The sequence below is a fragment of the Brassica oleracea genome, chromosome C4, assembly GCF_000695525.1.
Source record: "Brassica oleracea var. oleracea cultivar TO1000 chromosome C4, BOL, whole genome shotgun sequence".
Lineage (NCBI taxonomy): Eukaryota > Viridiplantae > Streptophyta > Magnoliopsida > Brassicales > Brassicaceae > Brassica > Brassica oleracea.
The window spans coordinates 51185666-51201955 of record NC_027751.1 but is presented as its reverse complement, the minus strand read 5'-3'; the positions used below and the strand labels follow the sequence as shown (position 1 = coordinate 51201955).

The window sequence follows — 16290 nt, the reverse complement described above, 5'->3', positions numbered from 1 at the left end:
GGTTCCTCTGTTTATTCTGAGGAACTTTTCCCTCGGTATATTCCGAGGGACATATCCCTCGGAAAATTCCGAGGGAGCCGTCCCTCGGAAAATTCCGAGGAACTGGTCCCTCGGTATATACCGAGGGAAAAGTTCCTCGGAATAAACCGAGGAAAATGTCCGTCGGTATACTCCTATCGATCGATGTATATATGTCCAAACACGCATCGATCGATGAACTTCCGAGGAATTATACCGACGAAGTTCTCCCTCGGTATATTCCGAGGACATTTCCGACAAACTAGTGATCCTCGGAATTTCCTCGGAAATTTATTTCCTCGGAATTCCGACGGAAAATTTCGAGGGATTTCCGAGGAAAAAATAAATTCCGAGGAATTATTTTCGACGACGTGTTTCGTCGGTATGTCGTCGGAATAACGATATTCCGACGAAATTTCGACGATTTTTTTCCTCAGAATCCTTGATGTTTTCTTGTAGTGACACTCCTTGCAAAAAAGAAGAAGAAGTGGAGTCTATGGGCGTTGAAGCAACTACGAACTTTTAGTAAACCTCTTAACAAAAACTAAATAGAAGTTCTTTGGGTCTGAAACATTTCTTAGTCGAATCCTTACTAAAATTGAATATTTTCACACATTAATTTCATTCATATCATAAAATTATGAGGGCTTATGTATCGCCCTAAATTTTTATTCAATTGTTTTGAAATTTAATAAAATGATCCTTTTTACTCCCTCCGTTTTTAATATAAGTCGTTTTAGAAAATATTTTATGTTCCAAATTATATGACGGCTTCGGTTTTCTATGTAAAATTTATTAACACTTAATGTTATATGACCAATGATAATATACCTTCTATTTTATTATTGGTTGATTTGTGGTTACGTAAATAATTAATGATGTTTTTGTTTAGAAAATATAAAAAATTAATAATTTTTTTAATCTATGTGCACAATTCTAAAACAAATTATATTAAAAAACAGAAGGAGTAGTATCTAGTGTGAATCTTGAATATTTTTTATATTAATAGAAAAGTTTTAAACATTTCAAAACCCAAAAATGAAAAATTGAAATAACGAAAAGGAGAGAGTTAACCGGAGCTTGTGGTCGAGTGGTGATTAACTTGAAGGCGAAGTCCAATACGGTGAAACCACCTGGGTTCGAGTCTCAGCTACTGTAGAATTAAAATTTCGGCATCGCCAGAGACATGAGACCTACATGTGGGTCGATAACGTAGACTCTCTCCTTTTTGAACAACTTAGGTTTTCTACCGATAACGTAGACTGCTAAACACATGGCTAGTCTGCACCCATTTTGATGGAGGCCAAGATACCCCAATATAATTCCAAAAAAAAAAGAAAAAAAAAGGAGAGATTCAACGGTAGAAAACCTAAGTTGTTCAAAAAAAAAAGAAAAAAACCTAACTACGAGAGAATAAGAGAAAACACTATACGATTACGACCCAAACCATGACTCGATCTTGGGCTATACAATTCGGCCCACATAAAAAACAGCACGAATCGTCTAAACTCCACGGCGTCTTGTTAGCAAATAAACATCACGAACTGTAAAACGAAAACACGAAAACGGCGGTGGCGCCAGTTCATATCGATCATAATAGTTCCGACGAATCAAAGATCAAAAACACAAATCTACGAAACTCGATTCAGCAAACAGATTGTTGAAGAAGAAGAAGAAGAGGAGAGTTTGAGAGATATAGATCCTTACGAAAGCAGCAACCTTTGCTGGATTGAGAGATATAAACAGAGGTGGAAGCATGTTCAATTTTTTGAAAGGAGTGGTGGGTGGATCCGGGACGGGGCTCAAGGATCTGCCGTACAACGTCGGCGATCCTTATCCTTCTGCTTGGGGCTCCTGGATTCATTATCGTGGCACCTTCAAGGTTCTGTTATCTAATGTCACTCTTTAGATTGAGTCTAATGGATTTGGGCCATTTGGATTATAACTGTTATTGATTTGAGTTTTGAGATTTTGAATTTGATTTCACTCATAAAAAAGTATTCTTTTTTAATTGTGTATCTAAGTTAATTTCGATGGTTGTTGTTGTTAATTGTTTTTTGGTTTCTTTCAGGATGATGGATCTCAAGTTTCGATATTTGCTTTGTGTGGGAACAATGCTCAAGATGGGCATTTGGCTGCTGGGAGGAACGGTGTTAAGCGCCTTCGTACTGTAAGCTTTCGTGATCTTATAAAACACGGTGTAGGCTTGATTTTTACAAACAAGATAGTTCTTCTCTGGTTCTCTCGATCACTTTGATCTATAACTCATCAAACTAGTGAAGTTGGTGGTACATTTTGGTTGTCTGTAATGAAAAATCTAGTTTTGGTCATATTTTGGTGAGCAATTTTTGCATATATGTGGGTCAGTTGAATCATCTGAATGTGGGACTAAGTGGATTTCTCATGGGCACCCTTTCTGTTTTCTTTTGCAGGTGAGGCATCCAAATATACTTTCGTTTCTTCACAGCACGGAGGTTGAAACTCATGATGGCTCTACTTCCAAGGTTACAATCTACATAGTCACTGAGCCTGTTATGCCGCTCTCAGATAAGATAAAGGAGCTTGGCTTGAAAGCCACTCAGAGGTATGCACTCTTCTCTTCTTATGAGCATTAGACAATAGGCCAACTCTTCAAACAAATCTTTTCACAGTCTTTCTTATCTGTATTTTTCCTAAGATTGGTTTTCTCACGTGGCCTTCATATGATTGACATGGTAATTTTAATGACTTCTGTAATTTTGTTGTGATTGAAAATGTTTGCCTAGGGATGAGTATTTTGCACTTGGGTTACACCAGATAACTAAAGCTGTGAGCTTTCTAAACAATGACTGCAAACTTGTGAGTATTTGCTTCTTGTAACATTATAGTTTTCAGCTGTTTAGAGTACATAAAAGATTGTGGTATTGTAGATATCATCTTGAATTTATTATGTAAATCTTTGGTTCCTTGTCTCAACAGGTGCATGGAAATGTATGTCTGGCGAGTGTTGTTGTCACACCTACTTTGGACTGGAAACTCCATGCTTTTGATGTCCTATCAGAATTTGATGGAAGCAACGGATCTGCGAGTGGACCTATGCTGGTAGTATTCATCACTCCCAAAGTTTTTTAAGCTTCTTTTCATCCTTTCTAAACTTGTTTCCTTGTTTCAGCCATTTGAATGGCTAGTGGGAACACAGTACAAGCCAATGGAAATGGTGAAGTCTGATTGGGTTGCCATTAGAAAATCTCCTCCATGGGCCATTGATTCATGGGGTTTAGGTAAGATCCTGCCAACTAATTTCCAATCGCAATATAATTTTTAATTGAAGCCTTTACTTTTACTTCTGTTCTTGTAGGTTGTCTTATCTATGAACTCTTCTCGGGCTCTAAGCTGGGAAAAACAGAGGAGCTGCGTAACACTGTCGGCATTCCTAAGGTTTGGTTGTCATTCTCTTTCTTGCATATGTGGTTTAACTCCAATGTATTTGGAACTTTCACATACTGGCGATGTGTTTTCTCCAAAGTTTTAATAGTGTATTAGTTTGTATGACTTTGATTTTTAAGAGCTGGCTTTCATTTCAGTTTGAATGTTTCTTTTCTCACAGTCTCTGCTTCCAGATTATCAGCGACTCCTAAGTTCCATGCCTTCTCGCAGATTGAACACCTCAAAACTTCTAGAAAATGGCGGTAATCTTCTTGTCTTAGTTACAGATTTGAAACTTAAATAGTTTATCTTCGCTTCTCGGCTTGTGGTTTCTCTGTATTTTTGTTTTTGCCCTTTCCCTTTGGAATTTAAAATGCTTGTAACGGTGTTGTATCTCTCATCTCTTGATTCTTATTTTTGACATTTGGCAGAGTATTTCCAAAATAAGCTGGTGGACACCATACATTTTATGGACATTCTTAACTTGAAAGACAGTGTTGAAAAAGATACTTTCTTCCGCAAACTTCCAAATGTTGCTGAACAGCTTCCTCGGGAGATCGTGCTTAAGAAGGTGTGAATCTGAACTATTGGGGGTACTAAAACAACATTTTGGCTTTGCGTTTTGTTATTTGACTTAAACCTTCTGGTTTCTGCAGCTTCTTCCTTTATTAGCGTCTTCCCTTGAATTTGGTTCAGCTGTTGCCCCCGCATTAACTGCTTTACTTAAGATGGGTTCATGGTTATCAACTGAAGATTTCAAAGTCAAGGTTGTTCACTCATGCTGTGATGTCTCCGTAAAAACGCTTCAACCTACTCAATTGGTGTATATGAATATTTTTCTGTTATTTTCTTATGTGACTTTAGGTGCTGCCAACGATAGTCAAGCTTTTCGCTTCCAATGATCGAGCTATTAGAGTTTCTCTTTTGCAACATGTTGATCAATTTGGAGAATCAATGTCAGGGCAGATTGTTGATGAACAAGTAAGTTTATTTTCTCTTCTTTGGCCTAAAAAAAATGTTCTGGGTGCAGATGTGCCGCAGCAAATGCAATCTTGTTGCATGCTTTTAACATTAACATTGACTGGACTCTGTTTCTACAGGTATACCCTCATGTTGCTACTGGATTTGCAGACACATCCGCCTTTCTGCGAGAGCTGACTCTTAAGTCAATGCTCGTTTTAGCTCCAAAGGTATTTTGTCCTTACCATTTTTTGGTCAAAATCCGATTGTATTTTATCCAACATATATATTTCTTTTCTTTCATTGTGGCTGCAGCTTTCTCAGCGTACACTTTCTGGATCCCTCTTGAAATACCTTTCCAAGTTACAGGTTTGTATCTGCCATTCTTAATAGCTTTGACCGTTGTCTTTCCCATCTATGATTGTCCCAGTAAAATATTACCACATTTACATAGCATTGTTGATGGCAATCGTTTGGTTTGTTTTTAACTGGACTTAGGAGGTCGTTGTGGTTTAAATTTTATATTATCTTCCTCAGGTGGATGAAGAGCCTGCAATCAGAACAAATACCACTATATTACTCGGGAACATTGCCACCTACCTCAATGAAGGGGTTAGTCTCCACTACCTTCGTTGTTCTTTTGATTCTTTTGTCACCTCTCCTGTTTTTGTTTGTGTCTAATCATGAAAATATGATGCAGACAAGGAAAAGAGTATTGATTAATGCTTTTACAGTGCGTGCCTTGCGGGATACATTTCCACCTGCTCGAGGTGCAGGTATGTAAATACCTCAATTTTACTGGATCCTAGCGATCACATCATTTATAGGATGTTTTGGTTCTGTTTTCTTTTTTTCCAGCTTTCATCTGGAATTTTTACTTAATGCAGGTATTGTTGCATTATGCGCCACCAGTACCACTTATGACGACACCGAAATAGCAACTAAAATTCTTCCAAATGTTGTTGTGCTAACCATTGATCAAGACAGGTTCCCTTATTTAAGTGCATGCTGTTTCCCTTTTGGTTTAGTATTTTCACTTGGGACAAAATGTGAAGCATTTTCTCTCATTTTCCTTATTAGTGAGGTTCGATCAAAGGCATTTCAAGCTGTAGAACAGTTTCTTCAGATACTGAAACACAACTATGAGAAGGTAGAGATAATGGCTCTACCGAACACTTGCCTTGAGATATTTGTAATAATATATAGAGTCTTATTGACATTTGTGGATTTTCTTAATAGACAAACGCTGGAGAGACAGGAGCCACTGGAGGAGCTTCAGCTATACCTGAAACTGCTGGTCTGATCGGGTGAGTATAGTAGATGAACTATATATATAAACATTAGTCAGAGTGCTCGCTATACTAACTGGACTAGTTGACTTAATTCTTACAGATGGGCTATGAGTTCTTTGACTCTCAAGGGTAAGCCATTAGATCAAGCGTCTCTTGCTTCTTCTTCTTCAGCACCATCTCTAGCTGCTGCTGCTGCCTCAAATGCTCCAAGCACAGGTACACTTGACATCATTTATAATAACTTTTCTCTCAACCATGAAAAGTTATATTTAAAAGAAACCTTGATTAGATATTCGATTATCTGATAGTTGATCACTGTGCTTCTTTCTCCTATTTTGTTTTATTTCTTTGTAAATCTTCCTCAGTAACGGAGGCGCCGAGTGTCAGAGCCAGTCATCATACACGTTCCAACTCGGACTTCACAGATCAACCCGCCCCACCATCCCCATCATCAACAGATGGTTGGGAGAATGGCATTACCGAAGGTCATGACAGCGACAATGACGGTTGGGATCTCGATCCTATAGACGAACCAAAACCTTCTCCAGCTCTCTCAAACATTCAAGCAGCTCAGAAACGGCCTGTGTCTCAGCCCTCTAGACCTGCAGGTACCCAATCTTTATCTGAATAAATTTCGCCTAAGCCTCTTAAAATTCATATGGTTGTGTGTTAAATTCATCGCTCCTAATAGCTACAAGCTCAAGACCAAAGATTAGCACGGCAAAAGCAGCTGCGAAATCAGAAGACGATGATCTGTGGGGATCCATAGCTGCTCCTCAACCTGCAACTACTTCAAGACCGTTGAACTTAAAGAAGACAGTACAGTCTGACGATGAAGACCCTTGGGCTGCCATTGCTGCTCCACCACCAACCACGAGAGCAAAACCTTTGTCTTCTGGTCGTGGTCGAGCAGTCAAACCTGCAGCTCCCAAACTTGGTGCCCAACGCATTAACCGAACCTCATCTGGAATGTGATGAACGCTAGAGGTATACAATGTACATTTTTTCCCGAAGCCATCTCCAGATGACTCGAAGAGTTCGAACCAAGCAACCAACACATTTTTTTATTTGTAGTATCATTCATTATAATCCCAAAGAATGTCTTACACTTTTATATGAACAAAAACTGCTCATAACATTATATGGTTTATGGTGGCTAAACGGATTTGAAAAATTATTTTTAATTTTCAAAATCAAATGTGGCTTGTTTTTGGGTTAGGTTTAAATTTTGTGTTAGTGAAAGATAAGAATAGGCAAAGAGAACTTTTTATACAGATTTTGTAAAATGTTTATGAACAATTCACATTAATGAGATTACAAAACTCACTTCCAAATCATCACTGTAATGAGCTAAGCTACCTCTAACACAAATGCAAAGATGTTCGCAAGCCTTAAAGCTACCTCTGTGATTATATGTATGGTCTTCAAAACCAATTTGTTCCATCTCTCATACTTCCTCAACCTGCAAAACCCATGAATATACAGAGAATTAAGTCAAATGAAAACCATACAAGTACTAGGAATCTTGAAGTTTACCTGAGGAAGGCTCATAAGCTCAAGAACAGCTTTAGTCGGTGTCAGTTCGTTATCGATTATCTTAGCTACGGCTGTCAAAACAGGGAGCTTCACATTGTATTTCTGTGCTAATGCTATCACTGCTCCAGCAGTTGCTACACCTTCTGCAACCTGTGCCATCGGTAGTCACTGATTCATGAGTGTTTCAGATTCAGTTTCACCAATAGACAAGAAGACCAATGAGAAAACACACACCTGATTCATGGAGCTTAGTATCTCATCTAATGTCTCCCCTGACCCTAACCTGACTCCAACTGTTCTGTTTCTTGAGAGATTGACGAAACACGTGAGCATTATGTCCCCAGTTCCTGACAAACCGGTTATGGTTGTTGGCTTTGCCCCCATCTTCATACAAACAAGATCAAGAAAATGCAGTCGAGTTGAATTTACTATGAAGCTATAGATAGACACGTAATTCAGTTTTACTACCTTTGTGGCTAACCATCTTATCTCTGAACAACCTTGTGATACAAGAGCCGCCATAGAGTTGTTACCGAGTTGCATCCCATCAACGATTCCTGCAGCTATTGCTAGAACATTCTTCAGGGCACCAGCAATTTCCACGCCTGTAACATCACTGGAATGATGAGAGGTTACAAGCTGAGTGCACAAAACCCCCCACGAATAATCAAGAAATGGACCATTAGATCGCAGTCACTAACACAGGACATGAATAACTATCAAGCAGGCAGGCAGATTGCTATGTTGTACCTGGAAGTGTTTATCCTCAAGTAACTAGAAGCCAGAAGCTGCTGAACGGCGTTGGCCAATTTCTTATCTTTAGAGGCAACCACCATCGCTGTTAACCAATCAAATGCAAAAACATTCAGAATTAACACATTACTCTTATCTTCACTAAACGAAACAAGAATGTGAATCTAACCAGTGGGCAAATTGTTCATCAGCTCCAGAGCAAAAGAAGGACCAGAGAGCGCAACAAAAGGCTGCCGAGGATTCTTCAACGCGGTGGGAATTATCTGTGACATCATCCTAAGAGTATTAAGCTCAAGACCCTTGCTAAGTGATATAAAAGGCAATCCTGGATCAACATAATCCGAAATCCCTTCTAGAAACAATGAGCTGAACTGCAACAACAACAAGCCAGCATTCATCATCAGAACATACAATCAAACCAACAAAATAAAAAAAGAAAACTCAAATGTGGTTAAAACCTGAACAGGCACAGCATGAAGACAGTAATCAGCATCAAGCAAAGCAGCTTTAGCATCAGTCGTGGCGATCACATTCTCAGGTAGCTTATGCTCAGGAAAGTACTTACTGGTTCAAGAACATTCACATTATCATAATTCTTGAATTGCTTTGTGTTAAAAGTTAAAGCTATAGTACATTACCAATTGTGGTGGTTCTTGTTGATAGATTCGCAAACGAAAGAGTCACGCACAAGCATGTTAACCTCTAACCCTTCCTTCCTCCCAGCTACATGCGCAGCCATTGCAGTACCAAACGAACCTCCACCAAGAACAACAACCTAAGAAAGTTTTGAAACATTCTGTTATTCAACTTGGATTAAACCGGAATGAAATGACATAACCATTTATACATTGAACCGGTTGAAGAAGATTGATAGCAAACCGTACCTTGCGAGTGCGTTCGAGGACATCAGTTTTGGCTTTGGCGCGCAGGGAGCGTGACCAACGGACTATCTTCTCCCACGCGATGCGAACCACTTTGCGCTGGTCTTTGGTGAGATTGGCGTCAGGCGAGTCAGGCTCGGGGAAATTCGGAGAGGAGACGCAGCGGAGGAAGGTGGCGTTGGTGTGTTTGAGAGGCGGAGGATGTTTCCCGGCGAAGTGGAGGTCCAAGCATGCGGGTTGAAGGGAGGCCGCCATTGTTCGCGGAGGTTTGAGAGGAGAGGACCAACTAAACCCAACCAATCGGAGAGAGATATTGAGAGTGTGGGTGAAGAGAAGTTGTGTTTGCTCTTTACAGTTATTCTTGGCCCATATATTATAGTGGGCTTTCTATTAGTTGGGCTCTTAATTAAATCCTTTTTGTAATTAAATTTCTATCACGTGTAATATACCATTTGTTAATTTGAGTGTTACCAAATAATTTAGACGTGAAATTGTAGCCGAGTTGTGCTATATAAAAATACTTAAAGAATTGAATTGGCTATCTATATCTATGTATCAGAAGTCGACTTACTTTTTCCATCGTACATCTGTTTATAACTCCAGAATTAAAGCGTATTTGGACTAGAGCAGTAAAATAATGTATGATCGCGATACTGTGCGAGTGAGACCAAAGTACGAAAAAATAGATAATGATTGCAGGATTAGTAAATAATGATTTCAGAGTTTTGAAAAAAATTAACGATGCATTTTCTGTTGGATGGGATGGATCCCACAGACTGAAAAAGCAGATGGCTCATTAGCCATATAGGCGTTACACGAAATTTTCTATGAAATTGTTTGTTATTATTTACATAAATTGTAAGTAGTTTATTATCATTTGTAATAGAAACTTTTAGATTATATGATGATGTATCCAATGTTTAAAAATAAACTAAAAACTAAATTAAATTTTCACCCTACCTCCACCCCACCCCACCCCACCAAACTACTCATATAATCACTAAAGTTTAGTGATTAGTGGTGACTAAACATTAAATTCTAATTACGGGCTTTCAATATCCGGCCCATTAATCTCTTCTCGTTATGGGCAAACTACTTGAACTAAGACCCATTATTATAAAATAATGACAAAATGGAAAATAATATTAATATTCACACTTTAGAGCTTAAACCTCTGCCCTAGCGTCTTCGTCTTCTACACCGTCGTCGAATCCAATTCACTCCGGCGAACTAAGCGGACCCCCCCGCTTCTCTACCGCCAACAATGGCAAACCGCACGGATCCATTAGCGAAGAACATAAGAGGAACGAACCCGCAGAACCTCGTGGAGAAGATCGTGCGGACAAAGATCCAAAATCACACATTCTGGAAGGAGCAGTGCTTCGGTCTCACGGCGGAGACGCTCGTCGACAAAGCCATGGAGCTCGACCACGTCGGCGGAACCTTCGGCGGTAACCGAAAGCCCACTCCTTTCCTTTGCCTTGTGCTGAAGATGCTGCAGATCCAGCCTGAGAAAGAGATCGTCGTGGAGTTCATCAAGAACGATGATTACAAGCACGGTTTCTTACCAAAGCTATTGTCTTTTGTCCGTATAGCGTTTTGTGTGTTGTAAAGTTTGGTTTTTGAGTTGATTAGATTTACTCTATTGGGTTTCTGTAGATATGTTCGTGTTCTTACCAAAGCTCTTGTCTTTTGTCCGTATAACGTTTTTGGGTGTTGTAAAGTTCGAGTCTTGAGATGATTTTGGGTTTCTGTAGATATGTTCGTGTTCTTTTGTCTGTATAATGTTTTGGGTGTTTTAAAAGGTCAAGTCTTGAGTTTGGTTTTGTGCAGACATGTTCGTGTTCTCACCAAAGCTCTTGTCTTTTGTCTGTATAACGTTTTTGGGTGTTGTAAAATGTTGTCTTGAGTTTGGTTTTGTGCAGATATGCTTGTGTTCTTACCAAGGCTCTTGTCTTCTGTCTGTGTAATGTTTTGGGTGTTTTAAAAGGTTAAGTCTTGAGTTTGGCTTTGTGCAGATATGTTCGTGTTCTTACCAAAGCTCTTGTCTTTTGTCTGTTTAATGTTTTGGGTGTTGTAAAAGGTGGTCTTGAGTTTGGTTTTGTGCAGATATGTTCGTGTTCTTACCAAAGCTCTTGTCTTTTGTCTGTATAACGTTTTTGGGTGTTGTAAAGGTTAGTTATTGAGTTTGGTTTTGTTGCAGATACGTTCGTGTGCTTGGTGCGTTTTATCTGCGTCTCACTGGGTCTGACGTTGATGTGTATCGTTACCTTGAGCCTTTGTATAATGACTATAGGAAAGTGAGGCAGAAGCTAGCTGATGGGAGTAAGTTTATTTTTTTTGTTAAATGGATTAAAGTGTTTGATTGGTTTTGTTCACTAACGAGTTTTATTTATCTCACTAGGATTTTCGTTGACACATGTGGATGAAGTCATTGAGGAGCTTCTAACTAAGGATTATTCTTGTGATATTGCAATGCCACGCTTGAAGAAAAGGTTTGTTCTTTTTTTTTTTTGGCGTTAAGTGTAGTGGAATGCTAGCTTTTGGTGAGATGTTAATCTGTTACTGTGATGATAGGTGTACGCTGGAGCAGAATGGTGTGTTGGAGCCGAGGAAAAGTGTTTTGGAGGATGACTTTGAGGAAGAAGAAGAAAAGGAGGAGAATGAAGGGATGGCTGGTGGATCTGAAGATGAGAAGGTCACTGCTTTTTACTCTGCAATAGTTTTTATTTAGCAGCTAAATGTTGATACCAACTTCTTTATTTACAGGATGATCACCGTAGGAGTCTTGAAAGAGAAAGAGAGAGGGACAGGAGACGTGACAGTCATAGACACAGGTATCTGGATCCGTGCCCTTTGCTAGATACCATCTCTAAAGATTATCTTTGCTGCTTACGAGTGTGGAAGCTGTTTGATCTGGCTAATGCTCGCGCATCATGTCCAGTGTTCTGTCTTTAGAATGTCTGTTTCCTCTATGGCATTTCAAGCCATCAGAGGGTTGCATACAGCTTCCGAAATTGAATCTGTGGAGATCCTTACAGGTTTTACTGTACTGACAGTGTACAGTGAAAAGTTTGATGGATCAAACATTCTTACAGTAGCTTGGCTCAGTCTGTTTTTTTATTTGTTATAGCTTGTCGTTATGATTGTGTTTGAGACCTGAGTTGGTTGTTTCATGAGTTATAATTTGACCATAGCTTTGTTTGTTGTTGGTGTCAGGGATCGTGATTATGATAGAGACTATGACATGGACCGAGACTATGACAGAGACCGTGGGCGTGGTCGAGACCGGGATAGGGAGAGAGACAGAGGTCACTATAGAGACCGGGATAGGGAGAGGGACAGAGATCACTATAGAGAAAAGGACAGAAGAGAGAGGGCAAGGCGTAGAAGTAAAAGCAGAAGTAGGGATCGTAGGAGGCGCGATAGTGATGATGACTGGGATAGGGAGGAACCGAAGAGAAAGAAAGAGAAGAAAGAGAAGAAGATGAGGGAAGATGGAACAGATCATCCGGATCCTGAAATTGCAGAAGCTAATAAACTGAGAGCATCTCTGGGACTGAAACCCTTGAGATAAGCAGCTGAAGAAGGAGAAGACTATCAAACTGAAGGAAGGAAAACTTATTTAACCAGGCCATGGTTCATGTATCCAGTTACTGCTCTGTTTCTGTACGGAGGTTGCAAGTGTTTTGGCGCAATCATAGAATCTTTGATGTAGAACAAAAGCTCCCAAGAGATTCTGTTTTTTAATGCCATCAATTCTTTTGTGGACACTGTCTTTCCTCAAAATGGATATTTCTATTTCATTGTATGTTGTGAGAACAGTGGACAATGCAGAGTCTATTAAGTTGCAGCATTGCTCACTGCTAAGATCCCACACAAATTACCTTTTAAGGTAACAGTAGCTGAAACGTCACCGTCATGGCTCTGAAGCTACATACATTTCATATATGTGATATAGCAGCAACAAGACAACGTGTGTATTAATAGTCCCACTTTGTAGCAGTGGTAACGAAAAGATCTCTTCTAATGTTGCATATACATAAATCAATGTTTGGATTATTTAGGTTAACGTGTGTTTGGGGCAGGCAAGCTGAAAGAAATATGCTAGTTTTGGGTTTGATAAGGATTTGAATGTGGTTGCAAGATACTGTTTTAGTGAATGAATAGAGACCTACATCCAAAATCGGTACACGAAGGCGGCGAAAATTTACACGGTATGACGCGGTATCATTAGTTACACCCTTTTTTTCTTACCGAGTCCTCAATTGGCTAACCAAAGGTGTGTGCTTCTTTTGGTCTTGCTCGACTTGTTGGGTGAGATTGATTATAAAATATAATGGCTACATGGCTAATTTGGCAGAGCACCACATAAATTTTGGTTCCAATAATCGTCCCTAAAACTATAATTCAAAAACTACTTAACTACTTACAAAATAGAGTATAAAATATAATGGCTACATGGCTTTTGCTAAAATTAATATTAACTTAAAACTATAAAAACATTATATATGTTGAAACATAAAAATATTTTAATGTATACATTTCGAACAAGGTGTGAATGCCTGGATGGACAGATAGAAAAAGAGCATTTCGAACGAAAGATTGGATGGACATGTGAGAAAAGGCGTTTTCGAACGAAGGAGTTGGTAGAAAAAGATGTAACTGCATAATTTTCACGAATAAGAAAATGTCATCACGTCGTGTTCAAAAAAAAAAAGAAAAGAGTCATCACGTCGTGTTCAAAAAAAAAAAAAGAGTCATCACGTCGTGTTCAAAAAAAAAAAAAAGTCATCAGGTAATTTTTTTTCCACCAATCAGAAATACCTAGAGAGAGTTCCATATGTCCAAACCGCGTCTGCAATTTTGGAAGTACTCTTGGGCGTTGTCCAAGAAAAAAAAGGATAGGATGGTAAAACCAGGACGGTCCAACTCTGCAAACTTAAGCCTTACAAATAGGCTCTGCATGAAAAACAGAATTGGCATAATTCCCATTTCAATCATCTCTAAACATTTCTCCCAGATGATTTTCCTGTTTGCGTTTTGCCTATGGAATATCAATAAATGCGAGGCTCCTAAATTTCTTATATATTAATAGAAAATCATTTAAAAAAGTTATAACATTTAATTGAACTAATTAAAAAGTGATATAATCAATTGTCAGTTAATTAACATAGCAATTAGTATGACGTGGCGCGTTTATATTCAATTGAAAAAACAATGTTGGTCCAAAATCTAGGCAGTGATTTCGCTAGAGATATATTAAAATTGTATTTAGTAAGAGTATTATTTATATCTTCGTTAGTTATGTTAAAGATATAAATACATTCAACTAAATTGAAAGATTCCCTTATTAAAAAAACAATAAAGGACTATTAACTTAATGTTCTTATGATTAAATATCAAATATATATGACTTGATATACACTTCGATAATACTCCTTCCGTTCCTAAAAGATGTATGTTCTGAAAAAAAAATTTGTTTCAAAAAGATACATTTTTTACTTTTTCAATGTATGATTTTATGAAAAATTGTAAGTTTCAAAAAAACTAATGGTGTTTATTGAATTTCTATTGGCTAAAAATTATGAAAAATTGTTATTCACAAAAAACAATGCATATTTAATGAGTTTTCTTAATATATGTGAAAAATCTAGAATATGCATCTTTTAAAAACAGAGGGAGTATGTAATTAAGGAAAATATCTATTTAAGATGCAAAGTTTTTATCACCAAGGCAAAAATTAATTAGATTTATTTGGGAATTAAAGTAAATTATAATAAATGCAAATCTTAGTAATTAATGATAAATATTAACGACTAAAATCTGAACGCAGAACAAGAAGACATATAGCTTAGCACACAGCGCTAGGAAGGAAACGTCTTTTGTAGTTCACATGAATTAATATTTTCCAGTGTGATTCACATAGTCAATATGAATCTGTAAAGTTGATGACAAAAGAAAAAATATTAACGACTAAAATCCAAACTATATAGATGATTTATAGCACTATTACGAGATCATCAAATTTACATCTACCAAATAAGCCAAAAATCACATTTCAAAAACAATGTTCTCTATCAATTCAGTTGCCGACTTGAAACCTTTTAAAACCATGTGGAAGATCAAGGTGGAAGTTATTCGATTGTGAAAACACTATTCAGCTGTTGGAGGTGAAACCATTGAGATGGTTCTTTGCAATGTTAAACATAGCCTAATCACATACTGAATTTGACACAAAAAATATATTTATTTTGCATCTTATGTTTTTGCTTTTCAATGCTGTATATTTGTGTGAAATAGTATGTCCCATTTGATACGCCCAATGATTAATCTTAATTCTGTCAATATGGAGACATAGAAATATAAATAGTACTGGCCCAAATAATACAATCGACAACATAATAATAATACAAAAATAAATTTAATATTGCATATAAATATGGTTAAACTTAGTAATTTTGGTTGAACAAAAACAAAATATTATTATATTTAGAATTGTAGAACAAAAATACACAAAAAATTATGCAAATGTCTAATTTTTATTTTCAAATTTATAATCTCACTCCGCGCTTGTGCGGATCTTATCCTAGTTTACAAATATGAGAGGGTCTAAGGTGAATGCCTCAAATTATATCATAGGCACGGCTCCGAAACCATTCTTGATTTTTTCTTGGATTTCTAGTGAACTCAGTTGGTCGACCAAAAGTTAAAAAACCTTAGATGTATATGCCTCTTACAAACCCCTCTCTTTTTGTTCAAAATTAATTAATACCTAAAATGCATTTCAATATCTTGTTTTGATACCAGAGCATAACAAGATTCTAAATTATATTTGTATAAGAATCAAAATTGTAGTAAGAATAAAAAAAAATTGAATCATAGATAATGGCTTCACATATCAATCAAATATTTTCATATTGATACATACAATACGACAATGTATGTGATTGATTGAGACACAAACTCTCATTTTTAAGAATCACCCAACAAGTCGAGCAAGACAAAAAAGAATCTCACACCTTTGGTTAGAATTGAGGACACTAAGAAAAAAGGGTGTAACTAATGACACCGTGTCATACCGTGTAAATTTTACACTAAAAATATAATTAATTTATATCATTTTCTATTTAAAATAATAGTAGAAAATTAGGAGAAGAGACCAAAAGTTCTTATTTCATACCTTTAGAAACGGCTTGTATACCCAAAACATGTGAGAACAAGTTAGTGTTTTTGTTAGCTTAAAAATAAAAATAAAACATAATTGACCAATTATAATATCAATATTTTTTTTTGTTTTAGAAACTTATATGGTTTTTAACAGAAAATTTGTTCGACCCCAACAATTTCAATCTTGCCAAATACGATCCGAACAAATAGTTAGTGTTAAACACGACCTTAACTCAATTATAATTCAAAAAACTACTCGAACTTTTTAAATATGC

At 37.3% G+C, this 16290-nt stretch overlaps 3 protein-coding genes across 3 annotated transcripts; 2 read left to right on the top strand and 1 right to left on the bottom strand.

Moving 5' to 3' along the window:
* The first annotated feature begins 1623 nt into the window (after positions 1 to 1623).
* On the top strand, positions 1624 to 6884 carry LOC106342494 (N-terminal kinase-like protein). The gene is made up of 21 exons (XM_013781444.1): positions 1624 to 1900; positions 2090 to 2188; positions 2451 to 2602; positions 2784 to 2856; positions 2977 to 3099; positions 3170 to 3278; positions 3356 to 3435; positions 3605 to 3686; positions 3855 to 3994; positions 4080 to 4190; positions 4288 to 4404; positions 4524 to 4613; positions 4699 to 4752; positions 4921 to 4995; positions 5084 to 5159; positions 5271 to 5370; positions 5464 to 5533; positions 5623 to 5690; positions 5776 to 5891; positions 6041 to 6283; positions 6367 to 6884. The coding sequence occupies exons 1-21, from the start codon at positions 1775 to 1777 to the stop codon at positions 6648 to 6650; spliced, it is 2388 nt and encodes a 795-aa protein (XP_013636898.1). The 5' UTR covers positions 1624 to 1774; the 3' UTR covers positions 6651 to 6884.
* Positions 6885 to 6928: 44 nt separating this feature from the next.
* Positions 6929 to 9163, bottom strand: LOC106342496 (glycerol-3-phosphate dehydrogenase [NAD(+)] 2, chloroplastic). Its single transcript, XM_013781445.1, has 9 exons — positions 8849 to 9163; positions 8603 to 8739; positions 8423 to 8528; positions 8134 to 8335; positions 7962 to 8049; positions 7680 to 7827; positions 7446 to 7595; positions 7212 to 7361; positions 6929 to 7137 (listed from the first exon to the last, which is right to left on the bottom strand). The coding sequence occupies exons 1-9, from the start codon at positions 9098 to 9100 to the stop codon at positions 7123 to 7125; spliced, it is 1248 nt and encodes a 415-aa protein (XP_013636899.1). The 5' UTR covers positions 9101 to 9163; the 3' UTR covers positions 6929 to 7122.
* Positions 9164 to 10015: 852 nt separating this feature from the next.
* Positions 10016 to 12651, top strand: LOC106337587 (pre-mRNA-splicing factor 38-like). The gene is made up of 6 exons (XM_013776694.1): positions 10016 to 10399; positions 11049 to 11170; positions 11250 to 11340; positions 11423 to 11543; positions 11615 to 11682; positions 12065 to 12651. The coding sequence occupies exons 1-6, from the start codon at positions 10110 to 10112 to the stop codon at positions 12420 to 12422; spliced, it is 1050 nt and encodes a 349-aa protein (XP_013632148.1). The 5' UTR covers positions 10016 to 10109; the 3' UTR covers positions 12423 to 12651.
* The last annotated feature ends 3639 nt before the right edge of the window (positions 12652 to 16290 follow it).